The sequence below is a fragment of the Mytilus edulis genome, chromosome 9, assembly GCF_963676685.1.
Source record: "Mytilus edulis chromosome 9, xbMytEdul2.2, whole genome shotgun sequence".
Taxonomy (NCBI): Eukaryota; Metazoa; Mollusca; class Bivalvia; order Mytilida; family Mytilidae; genus Mytilus; species Mytilus edulis.
This window is the reverse complement of record NC_092352.1, coordinates 60,029,676-60,053,180: the sequence shown is the minus strand read 5'-3', so window position 1 is coordinate 60,053,180 and position 23,505 is coordinate 60,029,676. Positions and strand designations below refer to the sequence as shown.

The 23,505-nt window shown below is 31.8% G+C and overlaps 3 protein-coding genes across 6 annotated transcripts in view; 1 reads left to right on the top strand and 2 right to left on the bottom strand.

Moving 5' to 3' along the window:
* LOC139488695 (ERI1 exoribonuclease 2-like) overlaps positions 1-23,505 on the top strand; it is a 62,775-nt gene that overhangs the window by 18,283 nt on the left and 20,987 nt on the right. The window lies entirely within an intron of this gene.
* Positions 1,465-13,821, bottom strand: LOC139488692 (centromere-associated protein E-like). Of its 2 annotated transcripts, XR_011656063.1 has the most exons (3): positions 13,610-13,821; positions 2,126-4,989; positions 1,465-1,864 (listed from the first exon to the last, which is right to left on the bottom strand). XR_011656063.1 is itself a non-coding variant. In XM_071274505.1 (2 exons), exon 2 carries the CDS (start codon positions 4,904-4,906, stop codon positions 3,419-3,421), a length of 1,488 nt encoding a protein of 495 aa, XP_071130606.1. In that variant the 5' UTR covers positions 4,907-4,989; positions 13,610-13,821; the 3' UTR covers positions 1,465-3,418. The 2 variants fall into 2 exon arrangements, 1 of the variants encoding a protein (XP_071130606.1); XM_071274505.1 differs by having other exon boundaries at positions 1,465-4,989.
* Positions 1,465-22,826, bottom strand: LOC139488694 (uncharacterized). Of its 3 annotated transcripts, none has more exons than XR_011656065.1 (3): positions 22,666-22,826; positions 18,210-21,124; positions 1,465-1,743 (listed from the first exon to the last, which is right to left on the bottom strand). XR_011656065.1 is itself a non-coding variant. In XM_071274507.1 (2 exons), exon 2 carries the CDS (start codon positions 21,039-21,041, stop codon positions 19,554-19,556), a length of 1,488 nt encoding a protein of 495 aa, XP_071130608.1. In that variant the 5' UTR covers positions 21,042-21,124; positions 22,666-22,826; the 3' UTR covers positions 16,928-19,553. The 3 variants fall into 3 exon arrangements, 1 of the variants encoding a protein (XP_071130608.1); XR_011656064.1 differs by having other exon boundaries at positions 1,465-2,274; positions 18,387-21,124; XM_071274507.1 differs by lacking the exon at positions 1,465-1,743 and having other exon boundaries at positions 16,928-21,124.

The window sequence follows — 23,505 nt, the reverse complement described above, 5'->3', positions numbered from 1 at the left end:
TTATTTCTGTAAGTATACACATGGAAAAAAGTATTGCAACACCTTGATTTTTTAAAACTTGAAAAGTCAGTCTCTTATTTTGGATGGAATATGATAAAATATTTGTAAAATAATATTGAAACGTAGTTAATGATAACATTGGATTTAAAACGAACCAAAAATGTATGGAAAAAAAAAGTTTTATCTTTCCAAAATTTTTGTAACAAAATGAAGTGTTTTTTGTACAAAAATATGCATTTTACAACTTTTACTGTAGTCAAACTTTACAATGTCAGACATTTCAAAATTAATCTTTAGATGATTGTTTACATCATGGCTGATCGTTATACGCCAACGAATTAGTACTTTGTGCGCAGCCTCCATTCAAACGGATAACCGCATCTTAACGTCTTCTGATTCCTGCCTTAAGTCGACTAATGTGTTGCTAAGCTAGCAGCAACCATTCTTGACGAAGGGTATTGTTTATTTCTTGACTTGTTTAAACTGGGGTGTCCTTTCATGCACTTTACACCCAATAGTGTCCCATACATGCTCGATATGGTTCAAATTCGGCCTACGATTGGGTCAAGGAAGATAAACCGAATTCCATTGGAACAATGGATCTTCCTCCACGACGCTAATTTCCAACTTTGGCGAGCTCTGCACTGTATTGGATACGGGCATCTGTGTGTCTGTTCGTAGACAAAGGTCCCCGAAATTGTATTATCGCACGATAACCAGTAGCGATGAGCCGATCTCGAACAGTTATTGTTTAAAGGCTCCTGTATGGTCATCATTCTATTTTAAGGATTGTATTGTTTACAATGGGTTTCCTTCTGACCAACCTTCATTATGCTTTATTTTCCCTAGCAGATGTTATAGGGGGTCTTCTTGACCTCGGAAGGTCTTTAACATCGTTTCTTGCCTGGTTTTTATTCTCAAAACGACTTATAGTGGAATGGTGATGACCAACAATACGTGCAATTGTCACAGCGACATACCTGCTTCCTCATACTGGATATCTGTCATCTTGCTGCAGTTGTGAGTTGTGGATAGCCAATTACAAGGTGTCAATAGCATAAATTTATAAACTTGGTTATTTTAAGTGTTGAAAACAATGAGGATAAAAACATCTGTTTTAGTGTTTACGAGTACAGTAGCTGCATGTGCAGATAAGAACTGATAGAGTCGATATTTATTGATTAAACTCAGGTGATATGTAAATAATGTTTAACTTGTTCTATTTCAACAAATTATTTAACAAAAAAATAAAAAGTGTTTTTTTCAATTTGAATTTCAATTTGGTGTTGCAATACTTTTTTCCATGTGTATAGATTAAAAAGAATAACCAATTATGGGATTTGTTTTTGCCAAAACTTTGAAAAACTGCAAACAGCAAAATGATCAGCAACCAAAACAAGCATTTACACACATATCAACAGTATCTCTCACATTCAAACTTCATACCAAATATAACCACTAAGTAATATTAGGACATTTAATATTGAAATAACTGAATAGACAGTAACCTAACCACACAATAAAAACAAACATCAACACATTTGTCTTCTTTAACTCTCACATTCAAACTTCACACCAAATATCAGCTCTTAGGAGTATAAGGATATTTGATGTTGACATTTTAAATTAGACCATAACCCACACCACAACAAACACATACGTCTTCACACATAACCCACACCACAACAAACACATACGTCTTCACACATAACCCACACCACAACAAACACATACGTCTTCACACTTGTGTATATTTCCTATCACATTTAAATTTCATACATTTTATACCATTACAAAGGAATATAAGAATATGTGTTGTTGACATTAAAAAGACAAAACTCAACATAAGAATAAAAACATACATCTTCACACTTGCCTACATTTCCTCTTACATTCAAACTTCACACCAAATACCACTACCATTACAAAAGAATATAAGGATATGTGTTGTTGACATTAAAAAGACAAAACTCAACATAAGAATAAAAACATACATCTTCACACTTGCTTATATTTCCTCTCACATTCAAATTTCACACCAAATACCACTACCATTACAAAAGAATATAAGGATATGTGTTGTTGACATTAATTAGACAGAAACCCAACATAAGAATAAAAACACACATCTTCACACTTGCTTATATTTCCTCTCACATTCAAACTTCACATTAAATACCACTACCATTACAAAAGAATATATGGATATGTGTTGTTGACATTAATTAGACAGAAACCCAACATAAGAATAAAAACATACATCTTCACACTTGCCTATATTTCCTCTCACATTCAAACTTCACATTAAATACCATAACAAAGAAATATAGGTTGCACTTTGTAAATACAGCTGTTTCTCCAACCATGCCTTTTTTGGGGAGATATGTAATATTCATAGATAATTCGATTTGTTGACATACTTGTTCCCAGATATGATCTATATGTTTCATCTCAGAAAGACACAACTTGGGACTGTTACCAGTATTAAAACATACTATTGCCAAAAAAAATAAAATTCTGAAATGGGCTAAAAGTAAAGGTAGGGGTGGTACACAATTTTAGTTTAAATTTAAAATCAAACAAGTTCAGGGCATTTAAATATTGAAAATATGCCACACAGCCCTATGCTTTGACCTTTGAATAAAATAGTAGTGCATATCAACGTTCTATTCCATGAAATTATTTTTTACGAACCTTTTAGCTGCAAAGGGAGTTCCTTATGGTAAAGTGCATTGGCTTTATTACAGAAATGCAATAATATGTGTTGTTGATATTAATTAGACGGTAACCTAACAGTAAAATAAAACATGCATCTTCACACTTGCTTTTGTTTTCTCTCACATTTAAATTTCACACTGAATACCATTAATAAGAAATATAAGGATATGTGTGTTCACATTAATTAGACAGTAACCCAACAATTCAACAAAAACAAACATCTACACACATGTCAACATGATCTCTCAAATTTATCTCTAATAAGGAATATAAATATATTTGATGTTGGCATCAATTAGACCATAATGTTAACCCAACAAAACAACAAAAACTAACATCTACTTTACTTATTACTCATTCAAATTTCACACTCAATATCACCACTTAGGAATATAAGGATATTTGATGTTGACATTTTAAAATTAGACAGTAACCCAACAACACAATAAAAACAAGTATCTACACATATTACCTAATACTCATTCAAACTTCACACCAAGTATCACTGCTTAGGAGTATAAGGATATGTGATGCTTATAACAATTAGACAGTAACCCAACAACACAACAAAAACAAATATCTACCCACATGTCTACATGATAACTCTCACATTCATACTTCACACTATAAATATTACCACTGTTTTTAGATTTGTTACTTACATAGGAAACAATATTCATGTGATATCTCAGTAAATATGTTATTCACATGACAAATTAAATTTGTTCAAGTATCTGCCATTGTAATCACAAATAAAACCTGAAGACTCATTATGTTTAAAACAGATACACTGTGGATACTCCAGTCCATCCTCCTTACTAATCAGTACTTTACTATCCTGTCCATCTTTTGATATTACTATAATTCTATGAGAGTTACAGTCTGCTGCAATAATGTTACCATAAGTATCTATACAAAGTCCACGTGGTCCTATTAAATCCTGTTTATACTCCCAGATCTGTTTACCTGAATCATCAACACAGTATACTGCTTTACCTTTATAGTCACTATAGATAACTCTTTTATCACAGTACACAAGATGTTCCAGGTATGATTCACTCTGAACTTGTATTGACTTCAGTGTATTTCCTTCCAAGTCTATAATACGGATTTCATCTTTACTCAAACCTACAGTCAGAGAATTATTTGAAAATAATAAACCTATGCATACTTTTCCTAATTTGATAACTTTGGTAACTGTTTCATTATCCATGTTGAAGATCTTAATGGCTCTCTCACTGTAATAAGTTATGGCAATAGTGTCCTCATTGATCTGTGTAACACCCCAGGCTTCACCAGGTATAGGTAACTGTTTCTGAAGTTTGCCATCAGAACTAAATAGGTTAACTTTACCAAACTCTTCTACTAATATAACTCTTCCATCAATCAGACAAATCATGTCACTAATACGCTTCTTTATGTTGTTCTCTATCTTTGTCTCAATATTCATTGTCATGTTGTTTATGTTGGATTGTTCTTGTGATTTTACTTGTGCTTTCCTCCTCAAACTTGTTTCTCTATTCAAGTTTATTTCTGTCTTAACAACTGAAACTTCTCCAACTGATTCTATTGAAACTAATTTGCCTATTATGTTTTCTATCTCATCATTTTGCTTCATTTTTATGTCAACTTCTTTGGTCCTCTCATCATTTTCTAGATCTTCAATATATCGCTGACATTGATGTACTTGTTGTTCAATCTTATGTACACCTAGAAAGGATTGCAGTTTTGAAGTATTTGTTGTTACTGTTTGTAAATGTTCTTTCATCTCCTTCAAGTTTTGCCTTTTCCCTTCAATTTCTGAGATGAAATCAGTTGCTTTTGATCTTTCTTGATTCCAGATGATATCAGTTTCTTGACATAACTTCTCCTCAAGGTGATCTAAATGTTTGTTTATTTCCTTTCTAATCTCATTAATTGATTTCTTTATGGCTATGCAATGATTTTCTCCTGTTTTAATGTTTTTTGATTTGCTGGTCACTAATTGGTCAAGAATAGATAAAAAATAGTTAATGTCTTTCTCTACAGATTCTTTGGAGTTTTCAATTTTGGTTTTCTCCACTACGCTAGCTAAACTTGTTATTCCATTACATTTTGAATGGCTAGTGGAAATACATACATCACAGGATGGCATTAAATGACTTGGACAGTACAAGCTGAGCGGTTGATTATGTTTGTTGCACTCCATTTTGATCCCTCAGTCAAGGAAGGTTTATCACTTTTGATATCAATATCACATGATGATTCTGTTTTGTTCTAATTTCTTAAAAACTGTAATAGAAGATAAAAACTTCATCAGCAAGAAAAGATCAGCAAATAAGGCAGCATAACTGAAATCAATTAACGACTCCTTTATAAATAAACTCATCATAGATACCAGGACTAAATTTAGTATATACGCCAGACGCGCGTTTCGTCTACAATAGACTCATCAGTGACGCTCGAATCCAAAAAAGTTAAAAAGGCCAAAAAAAGAACGAAGTTGAAGAGCATTGAGGACCAAAATTCCTAAAAGTTTTGCCAAATACAAAAAAGTATAAATAATAAATAAAGTTATTGCCCTTTAAGGTAAGGTTTGCGTACACAGGGAGATAACTCGAATTCAAATAATTGAAAAAAGGAGGGACCCGCCATTTTGAATTGCTTTGATTGACCAATGTTAGATAACTACAATATTATCAAAAAGAAAACAACACCTACCTCAAAATCGCCGTTTTGATGTAATTTTATCAAAATTTGAATCGTACAAGTAACGTTATGACCTTCAGTTTGTTAGTTTTCATTTATATGACGTCACCTTAAGCCATAACGTCTTTGTGCAAAAACCATTCATGAAGTTTCGCGGAATTTTATTTTATTTCATAATTGTACATTTTGAAGCCCCCGCCGTAGTAAAGGGGGTATTAAGTTTTATCCTTGTCTGTTTGTACGTCCATCCGAACGTACGTACCATATAAAATTGGTTTCCGTTCTCTAACTTTAGTTAGCATCAACAAACTGATATAAAACTTATGCACAATGCATTTTACCACAAAAACACAGAATAAATTTGAATTTTGATGTCGTCACTTTTACAGTTCTAGATTTATGAGGGGTCGGACAGGGGATACATTTCTCCTTTCTCCCATCCCCTTTCTCTTGTCTCCCGACGTAAAACCTTAAACAAAATGTATGGGAAGCTCATTTCAATAGAAATCGATCTCCTTTCACAAGATAGAAGTGATGTTTATTCTGCTCCAAGAACGCTGTCTCTTTCATTGAATTTGTAAGTCTGATGCACGCCGTTTCCGATTTTTATAAAGTATAAATACAATTTATAGAAACGCAGGATTGAGTGAAAAACGTCACATTTTTGTGACACTTTTAGTCAATTTCGTTTAAAATGGTTGGAACTTACATAATGCGCCATGTGTTTTACTTACAGAGGATGCATATATATATTCTCAGATATTTTTATTGCATAATTTTTACGGAATGACAGAATGTTGAACTTGGTCTTTTTAAATGTACAGTTAGCAGATTTGTCCCAAAATACGCACACATTACCCACACGTTTCATACATCATTCAAAATATAACTGTGTTATTTTATCAATCACTTTTACAACTGAAGGAATGTTTCTTATAGTATTTTTTTTATGGATGCATTAGACACAACTATTGTATTGTGTCGTCCTGAACATGCCTGATCTATTTGCCACTGGACATTTTACAACCTCTTATCAAACAAACGTCTATGTATATCAGTCAAATTTGAATCAATTTTATCTTAAAACAAGGATGGTAACATGTGTCTTTACACATGCACGTATGCACTATAAAATCCAGGAAATTGTTAGTTTTTAGTCTTTCACTGTATATATGAGATCATAATGAAGTAGTGACAACGCTCGGCCTGAGTATTTTTTTGAGGTCGTTTCTGAATTTTTCGTTTCTGTTCTCTACCTTTAGTTGCTTCGACCAAATGTTATAAAATTTATACGTAATGCTTTATAATGTTTTATGTTTATGCAAAAGGGGGCATCATCAGTGTCCCATGGACACATTCCCCATTTATTCCAAGCTCTAACGTTTTATTTTACATTACTGTGGTTGAAGAGTAGCCACAATCAATTTTGATTTGACGGTTGCAAATTTCCGTTTTACTGGCTCCCCTACGCGTCGATGGTAAAACAGCATTTGCGAACATCAAATCACAAATTGACGGGGGGGGACTCCTCAACTACAGTGCCGTTACTCCTGGGAACTTCATTGAAGTGATTTTAATTTATTGAAAGTATGTGGAAGATTTTCATATTCATGATATTACGGATCTACATAACTACATTTCTTATTTTAAATATGAACAATACATATACGACTGTCATTTGTATTCCCAGGCCATTGGCTGTTTCGTCTTTTATCATGTATAGGAGCATGTAGTTTGATTGTTTGGTCAAAGACCCCAAATCTGAACATCATGTGTAACAATTGGACAAATCATACCAGTAATCTATCTTTCTCCTGCAATGCTTTCCATGCTAAGTCATACATATTTGATCATATTTCATATTATTTGAATAACATTTGTAGATGTCTAGATTTAAATGAATGGAATAAACATGGCTTCTGTAAATGATTTTACTAGTCAAAACTGATGTCTTTTCATCCATTTCCTCCATACAAACAATTTACCAGACATGGGCAATAAAGCAATTTTAATTACTTTTAATGGCAATTTGAATGCTTTCCTAGATTCAAAATATTACAGTTTGAAGCACTGAACGAATATAAGTGTTTCCTTCAAAACCAGTGTCTTGTACATTTTCTACATGTATTAATACACAAGTATGACCAAAGCTAAACACCTCCCCTTCCGACTGATAGGTGGGCATAAAAGTTAAGGGTCGACATGAAAAGTTCAATGCAGGATAAAAAAAAACTTAATTCACATAGTTTGTTCGCTGACACCCCCTTCCCCCCTCTAAACTTAATTTGGGAAAAATTGATTGACCAATATGGATATATGTAAAATCCATGTCAAATTAACAAAACTTGCAGCAACTTTTATCCCCCACCCCTAAACTATTTGAATTAACTTATTAAGTTTTTTATCCTACATTGATATTTTGATGTCATCCCTAAAATAATCACTGTTTTCTCTCATTGATTATGGTCAATCTCAAAAAGTTACAAGACAAAAAGATTCTTTGTTAAAAGATGCTTTAAAGATGACTTTCTTCTTTGCAGATCAACAAACAAAAAATATTTTTTTGTTTTACAGAAATGATAAGATGAACGCATAACGCCCATTACCGTAAAAACGAGTTCGGGGACATATCAATTTTATTAGCTCATTATAATGCAAATAGTTAAATGGTTATGTTCACAGTTTTTTACAAAAACGGTGGACCCGGAAAAGGGATATTTTTGGCTTTTGTTACCATGGCAACGGGTTTTTTTTAACCCAAAAATTGAAAAATCTTGTTTTTAGGAACTTTTATATGATTTTTTTTTTATTAAAATTTATTATTAATGAATGGACCACAATTATTTATACATGTTTTATTCAGTTTTATTTTTTTTATAGTCACTCCCATACATTATTATTTCAGAAGAATTCAAATACAATTTTCCCTAAAAATCGTCAAAAATTGGAATTTTGAGCTTTTCACCTGAAAAAACGGGACGGGCGATGTTCGATTTTTTTTCATTAAATGATTGGGTACTCCTCCCTGAACAAAATGATGTATCATATTGGTACAATTTCACTAAGAAAAAAATCCAGGTTTCATGCAAACCTTACCTTAAGGTAACACGATACCTAATGGCATATCTCCCGATTTCCAAACTTTTTGGCACACATGTTCTTTGAATCGAGTTACATCGGAATATGTAATAAAAAATGGGGGTCGCCATTTTTGTTTTCTTGGTATTTTCATAGGAAAACGTCAATTTTGGCGACCAATTTACATAGGTATATAGGGGAAATGCCTATTTACCGGCTTACCTTTATTGATTTTCCAATGGATGGCTATGTTCTTATATACGGAGAACAACAAAAAACTAACATAATATCCAGGATTGCATACTGAACCCATACACGTATAGAAAATCATATGTTACCATCCTTGTTTTTGAGATAAATGGCTTCCAAGTTGATTGATACCCTTAGAATTTGACCGAAAACGTGTGACGTTATTGAATACAGAATGTAACGTTATTCCTACTCAGAGATATGGAAAACAAAATATGTGTCGGGATCTGAATGGTGTTTATTTTATTTTCATTTCCCATGTCGGGTTTCGTAAATTTCCTAGTAATGCAATATAAAATTCTACTGATATAATTTATTTCGTCCTGCACATGGAAATTTCACTCACATGAATTAACATTAATCTCGTCTGATTTTCACACCAAACGAGCATATACTTGAAACTTGCTTGAACTGGTTGGTTCCACATGAATCTTATGATAATAATTCATGAATAAATCACCGGAATTTGGTACACATTAAATTCACGTAAATTTTTAAAATAAGATTATTCAAATAATATCTTTATTCTAAAATTTAATAAAAATCATGAAAAATACCTTCATATTTTTGTAAAGTTCACGTGAAAATAACATGAAAATTTGTACGTGTGATTCATTTGAATTACTGAGTTTTTAACTCCATCCTTTAAGACAATGGTGGTATCATTGCTTCATCCATGCAGAAATAGAGTTTTATCTGGCCTTTGTTAGCCTTGTATTATTTTAATTTTAGTTTCTTGTGTACAATTTGGAAATTAGTATGGCGTTCATTATCACTGAACTAGTATATATTTGTTTAGGGGCCAGCTGAAGGACGCCTCCGGTTGCGGGAATTTCTCGCTACATTGAAGACCTGTTGGTGACCTTCTGCTGTTGTTCTTTTCTATGGTCGGGTTGTTGTCTCTTTGGCACATTCCCCATTTCCATTCTCAATTTTATCAATATATGTTTTCTTTATATTTGTATGTTTACAAATAAAGTCTCATGTTACCCCACTTCCATAATGAGTAAGCGGTAACGTAGATAGTTCTTTGTGCGTAATGTTCGTAAACTTTGTCGATTTCTTTGAAAAAATTAGAGTCAATGATCTAAATTTTAACAACTAAAGTTTCAAGTGACAGTTGTAAATTGTAGGATTGATTGCTGGTTGCTTAACGTCCAGTGGCAAATATTTTATGCATGTTCAGGACGAGAACAAGTTAACAATAATTAATTCATCCCGCACAGCCAAATGGACGCCCCACTTTGGAAGCATTTTCATGCCGGTCGGAATAAGACCAAGTGACCATATTTCTATCTCTAGTCACCCTTGGGGTGTAAATTGTACTTTGTCAGAAATATAAACAAAATATGAAAATTATATTCATCGTGTTTCTTAAGCCGTAGTACAAATACATTTTATATAAACTTTATATCCTACAGTAGGATATAAAGTTTATATAAAATGTATTTGTACTAGCTTAAGAAACACAATGAATATAATTTTCGTATTTTGTTTATATTTCTGACAATGTACATAATTTTCATATTTTGTTTATATTATATTATAAACAAAATATGAAAATTATGTACATTGTGAGAAATATAAAATGTATTTTTACTCACTACGAAATAAGTGGAAAACTCGGTGAGTTTCGCTTTTCATCGCGTTTCTTAAGCTAGTACAAATACATTTTATATTACAATGTACACATATATATATATATATAGTGTATTTATCCACACAAAGAAATACACACAGTTCTTTTTTACATGTATATAGATTCACATGAAAGTTGCATATTTGTTCTAAAAAATACTTTTAAGACTGGGAAAGTCCTCGGGCTTTTCCCGACGCCTAGTATTTAAGCAATATGCCCCTCAGGGCATAGAAAGGCAACTATGTGTTAATTCTTTCTAGTCGTTTTGTGTCCGAACTTGTACATGTACATTATTTCCAACTCTTATAATCACACACAAACAAAAAAAACCACACTACCATTGAATACCCATGCAAGCGTAAATTAAAACGAATATAAAATCTAAATGATTTCAAGATCTAGCTATTTCAGTCTCTTTCTGCCGTTTGAATAATAATTAGTCAGTCGTTTGCTTGTAAATTTCGAGAGAAAAATTTGTAACGAAACCAGTCTGATAAGAGCCAGTCCCGATTATCAACTTGCGTTTGTAGACGCAAGTGGATACTTGGGGCTGGCTTTAATCAGACTGTAACAAGACCTGATTTTTTTTTGATTTTTTTTGCCGAATCAAGTTCCCATGTATTTCTTCATTCCGATGTTGCTGTCTATCCTGTGTATCATTAATCTATAGGATTACAAATCTAGCACTTTATTTTTAAGCAAATGTTTCCGAAACTATATCGGATTTACTACTCTGTACAAACCAATGAATTTCAGAGACTGTTTACACTGGAACACAGAGAAAGTTGTTCGCAAAATTACCAAGTTAAACCATTTCTTTACATTCCATACTAACAAACTCTTTTCTGTATGAGTTTCAAAGTCTGCTTGCATTGTGCATGTTGTGCTTTTTTGCCTAATTCTATCCGTATTCTCATTAAAATAAATGTCCTTTTTCCATTTTGCCCGAGCGGTGTTTTAAACGACCATTTTAACAAGAATTAATAGATGTACAATTGCCTGTGTTTTTTACACATCATACTAAGTTTCTATAGATTAGATTTCTATTTTCAAAACAAATGATGGGGATACAGCGTGCATCATGAATAAGTATTTATTGCAAAAATAAACCAAGAATAAATTAAATAAAGTGATAAAACTCAGACTATTATGCATAAGATCATATATAGATAAATCGTGCAGATGCTTAAATTTAAATATTAAAGAAACAGAATATCTAAAAGTTAAGTAATACATTTTTAATGATTTAATAATGAGTAGTAGAATTGCCGGAAAACAATAAAGCAAATAAGTTAACCGTTATATATTGCATCAAAACTCTGGGCACTCTGCATCTAGAAAAAGTTACCGTTAAAAATGTCACATACTATTCAAATTTTTTTTTTTTTATTTAAATTTTTTTGTGATTGCAAAACCTGCTGCATTGGCTTGTATGAGGGGGGGGGGGAAAGGACCTTTATCGGGACTCTGGGATCGTGTGTTATTAAGCTCTGAATTTCGGGATTGACCCTTTCGGGACTCCGGGAATTTTTTTTTCTCGAATTTCGGGAACCCAGGATTTCGTGTTTTTAAGCCCAGGATTTCGGGATCAGGTGTTTTTTAGCCCGGGATTTCGGGATCAGGACCCCTCCTATCCCTTCTCTTGTATGTGTGAACGTTATTCGATAACGTCAGGAATGGTAACTCGTGGCGTAACGTCATTCGGTATCGTGTTACCTTAATGACGGTTTTCCCAATTTTTAAATATCATCTTGAAAACTGTATACATCGTTTAGATAGAAATTTAAAAAGCACAAATGACTAGCAAGACAATGCCATAATGGCTGAAATTAACAGTGGACTCTTTATATTAGTTATTGCCCTTAAATGATAATTTGTAACATTTTTGATAATTTTGTGACTATTATCTTGAAAACCTAAGTGAATAGAAAGAAAGGTTTTCTGAAAAGGAAAAAATTATCATCAGGATAAAGATATATAAAAATGGTTACATTACTTTAAATGTCAGTGATTTCTTAATAGAGTTAGTTCCCTTTGGTGATTGCTTTAAGTAAAAAGTGATCAAGTTAAAAATGCAGACGAGCAACACAGGGTCTTAAGAGCTGCTACTTTAGACTTAAAAGCTTTTTGAAAACCTTGACCTCAATCTACGAACAAAATGTTTCAAGTTTGGTATTGAATCTCTGGACACAAAACATTTTGCTAAAGTGGCCACAAAAAAAAAAAAGACACTAAAACTTAAAGAGCACAATTGAGGAGTCACAACTTAGTAAATTTTTATGTGAAGTACCAAAAAGAAAATATTTTGTTTTGATACTAATATTACAACTATATATATTTCTATGTGCAATACATAGTATCTTTGTCTAAATGAAAAGAAAATGCATTAAAGTCTTATGGTCGATTCTTACCCTTTGTGAAACTTCTCTTTAAACAAGTTTTTTTCACTCATTATCCTCATACACTTTTCTGTACAGTACATGTATATGACTTTTATAATCATAATGCAGGATTGAAATGTACTTACTGGCCTTTGTTAGTCTTGTATTATTTTAATTTTAGTTTCTTGTGTACAATTTGGAAATTAGTATGGCGTTCATTATCACTGGACTAGTATATATTTGTTTAGGGGCCAGCTGAAGGACGCCTTCGGGTGCGGGAATTTCTCGCTACATTGGAGACCTGTTGGTGACCTTCTGCTGTTGTTTTTTATTTGGTCCGGTTGTTGTCTTTGACACATTTCCCATTTCCATTCTCAATTTTATGATATAAAAAAAAATCAAATGATATAACAGTTCTGTTTGACCTAACTCATGCTAACTGTCTCTCAAGTCTCTGAGAAATTCTCAAACATCAAGAAATTTAAAGAAGGATTAATTTGTCAACTGTTAGTAACCAATATTCCCTTAGAATTTAGTAATTGCAGTATTAGGAGATGTTTTTTTTTCATAAATGCAAAATGAGCTTACTATTTATCAAAGACACAATAACTTAGTTGCAAGCAGCTATGTGTCACTTGACACCTTGCACATTTATATAAACTGCCTCCATTTTAAAGCTTTTTATATGTAAAATATATTTGAAAAGTAATACAGAATTTTGGCATACATAAATTTATGTATTTGATGAAAACATATAAGTGAAGATTTATCAATAAAAATACAATAAATTTAAAACACTTAATGTTATCTTGATGATGATTTGACTTTCAATAATCAATAATTTTCTAATTAATACCTCTTGTTTTGAGTCAATACCACTTCATCTGTTAACATTTGATTTTTGCTTTCATTTTGTGTCTCCTTTAAAACTCAATGTCTTCCTACCAGGAAGTTAATTGATACATGTTTATACCTGCTCTAAGTAACCAGTACACATTTAAATGACTGATTTTACCTGTGAATATGATACATAATTATTAGTTAGGACTGTTCAGGAGAGTATTTACTTCAGTTAGTTGTATTTAAAAAGTTGACACTGTATATAAAATGCTGGCCAATAATTTAACTTCGGAAGCAAGAAATTATTAAGCCTGTTGTTTTCAATATTTAATCTTTGATCAAATTAGCTGATATCATGTCCCAAGTTTAGGCATTAGAAATACATGTTTAATCTAAAGTTTAAAGACAAAAAAAAAAAAATACAGAAAGAGATGTCATATGTCACTTCTTTTCATTTGTTTGTCATATTAAATATATTTTATATTTCCAAATATAATTCCTTACATTATACATGTGTTTAATGGGAGGTTACTCTAATTCATTTATCAGAATATTTTAGATAACTTTTGTGGTTATTTACATATATTTTAGTTTTGTTTCACATAAAGGGTTGATAGGGCAACATAACTTTTTTCTGTCACAATGTTCTCAGATTACATTTCTCTTATTTTACATGATCAGTTCTACTACATGATGAGCAATTTGAAAAAAAACACTAAAAATTATAAGACAATGAATATACATTAAAAACCATTAAGATCTGTAATTTATTTTACATAAAACATATTTGCTGTCTTCTGACATTTAAAAGCCATATTCCCCTTTTGGGTAAGGTTAATCAAATTTGATACAAGTAAAAACACATGAAGTGTTTCCATTTGGAATTAATTGAAAAATCTGCATGGTTGATTTCTTATTGAAAAATCTAGCAGAACAATTTGGTTTTTTTTAGCTCACCTGGCCGAAAGGTGATATTCCGTCGTCGTCCTGCGTTAACTTTTACAAAAATCTTCTCCTCTGAACTACTGGGCCAAATTTAACCAAACTTGGCCACAATCATTATTGGGGTATCTAGTTTAAAAAATGTGTCCGGTGACCCGGCCAACCAACCAAGATGGCCACCATGGCTAAAAATAGAACATAGGGGTAAAATGCAGTTTTTGGCTTATAACTCAAAAACCAAAGCATTTAGAGCAAATCTGACATGGGGTAAAATTGTTAATCAGGTCAAGATCTATCTGCCCTCAAATTTTCAGATGAATCCGACAACCCGTTATTGGGTTGCTGCCCCTGAACTGGTAATTTTAGGTAATTTTTGCTGTTTTTGGTTATTATCTTGAATATTATTATAGATAGAGATAAACTGTAAACAGCAATAATGTTCAGCAAAGTAAGATTTACAAATAAGTCAACATGACGGAAATGGTCAGTTGACCCCTTTAGGAGTTATTGCCCTTTATAGTCAATTTTTAACCATTTTTCGTAAATCTTAGTAATCTTTTACAAAAATCTTCTCCTCTGAAACTACTGGGCCAAACTAATCCAAACTTGGCCACAATCATCTTTGGGATATCTAGTTTAAAAAATGTGTGGCGTGACCTGGTCAACCAACCAAGAAGGCCGCCATGGCTAAAAATAGAACATAGGGGTAAAATGCAGATTTTTGCTTATAACTCAAAAACCAAAGCATTTAGAGCAAATCTGACGCAGAAAAAGTGTTTATCAGGTCAAGATCTATCTGTCCTGAAATTTTCAGATGAATCGGACAACCTGTTGTTGGGTTGCTGCCCCTGAATTGGTAATTTTAAGGAAATTTTGCTGTTTTTGGTTATTATCTTGAATATTATTATAGATAGAGATAAACTGTAAACAGCAATAATGTTCAGCAAAGTAAGATTTACAAATAAGTCAGCATGACCAAAATGGTCAGTTGACCCCTTTAGGAGTTATTGCCCTTTATAGTCAATTTTTAACCATTTTTTCGTAAATCTTAGTAATCTTTTACAAAAATCTTCTTCTCTGAAACTACTGGGCCAAATTAAACTAAACTTGGCCACAGTCATCATTGGGGTAACTTGTTTAAAAAATGTGTGACGTGACCTGGCCATACAACCAAAATGGCTGCCACGGCTAATAATAGAACATAGGGGTAAAATGCAGTTTTTGGCTTATAACTCAAAAACCGAAGCATGAAGAGAAAATCTGCCACAGTTTAATTGTTTATCAGGTCAAGATCTATCTGCCCTGATGTTTTCACATGGATCGGATAACCCGTTGTTAGGTTACTGTCCTGAATTGGTAATTTTAAGGAAATTTTGCCGTTTTTTGTTATTATCTTGAATATTATAATAGATAGAGATAAACTGTATACAGCAATAACGTTCAGCAAAATAAGATCTACAAATAAGTTTAAATGACCAAAATAGTCAATTGATCCCTTAAGGAGTTATTGCCCTTTATAGTTAATTTTAAGTTTTTGTTAATTTTTAGAAAATATTTTCCACTGTAATTACTGGGCCAAGTTCATTATAGATAGAGATAATTGTAGCAACAAGAATGTTCAGTAAAGTAAGGTCTACAAACACATCACTATCACCAAAACACAATTATGTCATGAATTTATCCGTGTCCATTGTTTAATATGCACAAGACCAAGGTGAGCGACACAGGCTCTTTAGAGCCTCTAGTTTGTAACTTGTACAAAAATCTTCTTCTCTGAAACTACTGGGCCAAATTTAAACTAACTTGGCCACAATCATAATTGTGATATATAGTTTAAAAAATGTGTCCGATGACCTCGCCTACCAAACCCCATAAGGAGTTATTGTCCTTTATAGTCAATATTGAACAACTTTTCGTCATTTTTGTAACTTGTACAAAAATCTTCTTTTCTAAAACTATGGGCCAAATTTAACAAAACTTGGCCACAATCATTACTAGGGTATCTGTTTTAAAAAAGAGTCTAATGACCCCGCCTAACAACCAAAATGGCCAACATCAGTAAATACAGTAACATGTGAGCAACACAGGCTCTTGAGAGCCTCTAGTTATATTTCATTTAAGAAATAATTCATGGAAGTCATAGATTGTTGGAAATTTACACATGGCATGGATAAAATTAACGAATATCACGGCCCAGGCCATGTGTAAATTTCCAACAATCTATAGCTTCCATGAATTATTTCGATTCTAATAGGACAAATATGGTCATTAAAAAAACTGAAGCTAGGGTGGGTATGCTGTGTGTGTGGCTGTTCTTTTTAATCCCTGTTAGATAAAGCTCAAATATTTGTATAAATATGTAGCTTGCGTAGGTTATTTCGTTAATAACTGCTAGAAATGGTTTTTTTTAATTCTTTAAATTCTCAAACCCAACAATTGCCATTTTTAATTTACATATTTTCTCATAAGCTTCCGTCATATCCAAAGTTGACATTTTGTAACTAAGGAGCCGCCATGCTGACTTGCTGAAATGAGTAAATATGCGAATAATGCAATAGAATAGAAAATAAAACAAAACCTATGAACCTGAAAAATCAGTTTTAATACAATAGCATACGAATTCCAATGGTTCACATAACAGAAAACTTTCAACATTAGCAGTTTCATTTGTATGACGTCATGTTTTGAAATGACTTAAATGCGCCAAAAAGATTAAAAGACTTTCGAGCTCTTGTGCATTACTTCTTTTTATTATGCATACGAATTTGAATAAAAGTTATTTCGTCTTTTTTTAATTGCACTTTTTAAAACAATAAAATCGGCAAAGGGTCTGCAAATAGGTTCCAATACATGTATATTTACCTGGGTAGTATATTGTAAAAGCCATTATGTGTATATCTATGAGTCTGCGCTAAGTATATTTTATTGAGAATTTTATCACAGTGTTGTTTACAAAGCTAAAGAAGCACGTCATATTAGAATATTGTATTAAGTATATGATCAAGTTCATTTATGGAAAAATATAATGAAATCCTATATTGGAAAAAAAATGATTTATATCCGCGAGCCCCCCTAAGTTATTGGGATGGCGCTCAGGATTAACAAACTATAATGGGAAGGCACTTTAATTACAGGAAGAGATTATGAATCAAAAAAAGTGCAAAATGGCAATCAATAAAGAAACCCAATCTCAATGAAATGATCAAAAATTATTTCTGTAAATAGATTAAAAAAAATAACCAATTATGGGATTTGTTTTTGCCAAAACTTTGAAAAACTGCAAACAGCAAAATGATCAGCAACCAAAACAAGCATTTACACACATATCAACAGTATCTCTCACATTCGAACTTCATACCAAATATAACCACTAAGTAATATCAGGACATTTAATATTGAAATAACTGAATAGACAGTAACCTAACCACACAATAAAAACAAACATCAACACATTTGTCTTCTTTACCTCTCACATTCAAACTTCATACCAAATATAATCACCAAGTAATATAAGGACATTTAATATTGAAATAACTGAATAGACAGTAACCTAACCACACAATAAAAACAAACATCAACACATTTGTCTTCTTTACCTCTCACATTCAAACTTCACACCAAATATTAGCTCTTAGGAATATAAGGATATTTGATGTTGACATTTTAAATTAGACCATAACCCACACCACAACAAACACATACTTGGTCTTCACACTTGTGTATATTTCCTATCACATTTAAATTTCATACATTTTATACCATTACAAAGGAATATAAGAATATGTGTTGTTGACATTAAAAAGACAAAACTCAACATAAGAATAAAAACATACATACATCTTCACACTTGCTTATATTTCCTCTCACATTCAAACTTCACACCAAATACCACTACCATTACAAAAGAATATAAGGATATGTGTTGTTGACATTAAAAAGACAAAACTCAACATAAGAATAAAAACATACATCTTCACACTTGCCTATATTTCCTCTCACATTTAAACTTCACATTAAATACCATAACAAAGAAATATAGGTTGCACTTTGTAAATACAGCTGTTTCTCCAACCATGCCTTTTTTGGGGAGATCTATAATATTCATAGATAATTTGATTTGTTGACATACTTGTTCCCAGATATGATATATATGTTTCATCTCAGAAAGACACAACTTGGGACTGTTACCAGTATTAGAACATACTATTGCAAAAAAAAAATAATTCTGAAATGGGCTAAAAGTAAAGGTAGGGTGGTACACAATTTTAGTTTAAATTTAAAATCAAATAAGTTCAGGGCATTTAAATATTGAAAATATGCTACACAGCCCTATGCTTTGAGCTTTGAATAAAATAGTAGTGCATATCAACGTTCTATTCCATGAAATTATTTATTACGAACCTGCAAGGTAAAACTGTCACAGTTTTAGCTGCAAAGGGAGTTCCTTGTGGTAAAGTGCATTGGCTTTATTACAGAAATGCAAGGATATGTGTTGTTGATATTAATTAGATGGTAACCCAACAGTAAAATAAAACATGCATCTTCACACTTGCTTTAATTTCCTCTCACATTTAAATTTCACACTGAATACCATTAATAAGAAATATAATGATATGTGTGTTCACATTAATTAGACAGTAACCTAACAACTCAACAAAAACAAACATGTACACACATGTCAACATGATCTCTCACATTTGTCACTGCTAAGGAATATAAAAATATTTGATGTTGGCATTAATTAGACCATAATGTTAACCCAACAATACAACAAAAACTAACATCTACTTTACTTATACTCATTCAAATTTCACACTCAATATCACCACTTAGGAATATCAGGATATGTGTTGCGAACATTAATTAGACAGTAACCCAACAACACAACAAAAACAAATATCTACCCACATGTCAACATGATAACTCTCACTTTCTTTTTCATTCTATAAATATTACCACTGTTTTAGATTTGTTACTTACATAGAAAACAATATTCATGTGATATCTCAGTAAATATGTTATTCACATGACAAATTAAATTTGGCCAAGAATCTGCCAGTGCTATCACAAATAAAACCTGAAGACTCATTATGTTTAAAACAGATAAACATTGGAAACCCCAGTCCATCCTCCTTACTAATCAGTACTTTACTATCCTGTCCATCTTTTGATATTACTATAATTCTATGAGAGTCACTGTCTGCTGCAATAATGTTACCATAAGTATCTATACAAAGTCCACGTGGTCCTATTAAATCCTGTTTATACTCCCAGATTTGTTTACCTGATTCATCAACACAGTATACTGCTTTACCTATTGAGTCACTATAGATTACTCTTTTGTTACAGTAAACAAGATTATACAGGATTGATTTACTCTGAACTTGTATTGACTTCAGTGTATTTCCTTCCAAGTCTATAATACGGATTTCTTCCTTCCTTAAACCTACAGCCAGGGAATTATTTGAAAATGATAAACCAAAGCATGCTTTTCCTAATTTGATATCTTTGGTAACTGTTTCATTATCCATGTTGAAGATCTTAATGGCTCTCTCACTAGGATAAGTTATGGCAATAGTGTCCTCATTGATCTGTGTCACACTGAAGGCTCCACCAGGTATAGGTAACTGTTTCTGAAGTTTGCCATCAGAACTAAGTAGGTTAACTTTACCATCCAATTCCACTACTATAAATCTTCCATCAATCAGACAAATCATGTCACAAATAGTCTTCTCTATGTTGATCTTTATCTTTGTCTCAATATTCATTGTCATGTTGTTTATGTTGGATTGTTCTTGTGATTTTACTTGTGCTTTCCTCCTCAAACTTGTTTCTCTATTCAAGTTTATTTCTGTCTTAACAACTGACACTTCTCCAACTGATTCTATTGAAACTAATTTGCCTATTATGTTTTCTATCTCATCATTTTGCTTCATTTTTATGTCAACTTCTTTGGTCCTCTCATCATTTTCTAGATCTTCAATATAACGTTGACATTGATGTACCTGTTGTTCAATCTTATGTACACCTAGAAAGGATTGCAATTTTGAAGTATTTGTTGTTACTGTTTGTAAATGTTCTTTCATCTCCTTCAAGTTTTCCCTTTTCCCTTCAATTTCTGAGATGAAATCAGTTGCTTTTGATCTTTCTTGATTCAAGATGATATCGGTTTCTTGGCATAACTTCTTCTCTAGGTGGTCCAAATGTTTGTTCATTTCCTTTCTAATCTCATTAATTGATTTCTTTACGCCTATGCAATGATTTTCTCCTGTTTTAATGGTTTTTGATTTGCTGGTCACTAATTGGTCAAGAATAGATAAAAAATAGTTAATGTCTTTCTCTACAGATTCTTTGGAGTTTTCAATTTTGGTTTTATCCACCACGCTAGCTAAACTTGTTATTCCATTACATTTTGAATGGCTAGTGGAAATACATACATCACAGGATGGCATTAAATGACTTGGACAGTACAAGCTGAGCGGTTGATTATGTTTGTTGCACTCCATTTTGATCCCTCAGTCAAGGAAGGTTTATCACTTTTGATATCAATATCACATGATGATTCTGTTTTGTTCTAATTTCTTAAAAACTGTAATAGAAGATAAAAACTTCATCAGCAAGAAAAGATCAGCAAATAAGGCAGCATAACTGAAATCAATTAACTCATCATAGATACCTGGACTAAATTTAGTATATACGCCAGACGCGCGTTTCGTCTACAATAGACTCATCAGTGACGCTCGAATCCAAAAAAGTTAAAAAGGCCAAAAAAAGAACGAAGTTGAAGAGCATTGAGGACCAAAAGTCCTAAAAGTTTTGCCAAATACAAAAAAGTATAAATAATAAATAAAGTTATTGCCCTTTAATGACAGTTTTCCCAATTTTTAAATATCATCTTGAAAACTGTATACATCGTTTAGATAGAAATTTAAAAAGCACAAATGACTAGCAAGACAATTCCATAATGGCTGAAATCAACAGTGGACTCTTTATATTAGTTATTGCCCTTAAAGGATAATTTGTAACATTTTTGATAATTTTGTGACTATTATCTTGAAAACCTAAGTGAATAGAAAGAAAGGTTTTCTGAAAAGGAAAAAATTATCATCAGGATTAAGATATATAAATTGGTTACAATTACTTTAAATGTCAGTTATTTCTTAATAGAGTTAGTTCCCTTTGGTGATTGCTTTAAGTAAAAAGTGATCAAGTTAAAAATGCAGACGAGCAACACAGGGTCTTAAGAGCTGCTACTTTAGACTTAAAAGCTTTTGGAAAACCTTGACCTCAATCTACGAACAAAATGTTTCAAGTTTGGTATTGAATCTCTCGACACAAAACATTTTGATAAAGTGGCCACAAACAAAAAGACACTAAAACTTAAAGGAGTCACAACTTAGTAAATTTTTACGTGAAATACCAAAAAGAAAATATTTTGTTTTGATACTAATATTACAACTATATATATTTCTATGTGCAATACATAGTATCTTTGTCTAAATGAAAAGAAAATGCATTAAAGTCTTATGGTCGATTCTTACCCTTTGTGAAACTTCTCTTTAAACAAGTTTTTTTCACTCATTATCCTCATACACTTTTCTGTACAGTACATGTATATGACTTTCATAATCATAATGCAGGATTGAAATGTACTTATGATATAAAAAAAATCATATGATATAACAGTTCTGTTTGACGTAACTCATGCTAACTGTCTCTCAAGTCTCTGAGAAATTCTCAAACATCAAGAAATTCAAAGAAGGATTAATTTGTCAACTGTTAGTAACCAATATTCCCTTAGAATTTAGTAATTGCAGTATTAGGAGATGTTGTTTTTTTTCATAAATGCAAAATGAGCTCACTATTTATCAAAGACACAATAACTTAGTTGCAAGCAGCTATGTGTCACTTGACACCTTGCACATTTATATAAACTGCCTCCATTTTAAAGCTTTTTATATGTAAAATATATTTGAAAAGTAATACAGAATTTTGGCATACATAAATTTATGTATTTGATGAAAACATATAAGTGAAGATATATCAATAAAAATACAATAAATTTAAAACACTTAATGTTATCTTGATGATGATTTGACTTTCAATAATCAATAATTTTCTAATTAATACCTCTTGTTTTGAGTCAATACCACTTCATCTGTTAACATTTGATTTTTGCTTTCATTTTGTGTCTCCTTTAAAACTCAATGTCTTCCTACCAGGAAGTTAATTGATACATGTTTATACCTGATCTAAGTAACCAGTACACATTTAAATGACTGATTATACCTGTGAATATGATACATAATAATGAGTTAGGACTGTTCAGGTGAATATTTACTTCAGTTAGTTGTATTTAAAAAGTTGACACTGTATATAAAATGCTGGCCAATAATTTAACTTCGGAAGCAAGAAATTATTAAGCCTGTTGTTTTCAATATTTAATCTTTGATCAAATTTGCTGATATCATGTATCAAGTTTAGGCATTAGAAATACATGTTTAATCTTAAGTTTAAAGACCAAAAAAAAAAAAAAAAAAAAATACAGAAAGAGATGTCATATGTCACTTCTTTTCATTTGTTTGTCATATTAAATATATTTTATATTTCCAAATATAATTCCTTACATTATACATGTGTTTAATGGGAGGTTACTCTAATTCATTTATCAGAATATTTTAGATAACTTTTGTGGTTATTTACATATATTTAAGTTTTGTTTCACATAAAGGGTAGATAGGGCAACATAACTTTTTTCTGTCACAATGTTCTCAGATTACATTTCTCTTATTTTACATAATCAATTCTACTACATGATGAGCAATTTGAAAAAAAACCACTAAAAATTATAAGACAATGAATATACATTAAAAACCATTAAGATCTGTAATTTATTTTACATAAAGCATATTTGCTGTCTTCTGACATTTAAAAGCCATATTCCCCTTTTGGGTAAGGTTAATCAAATTT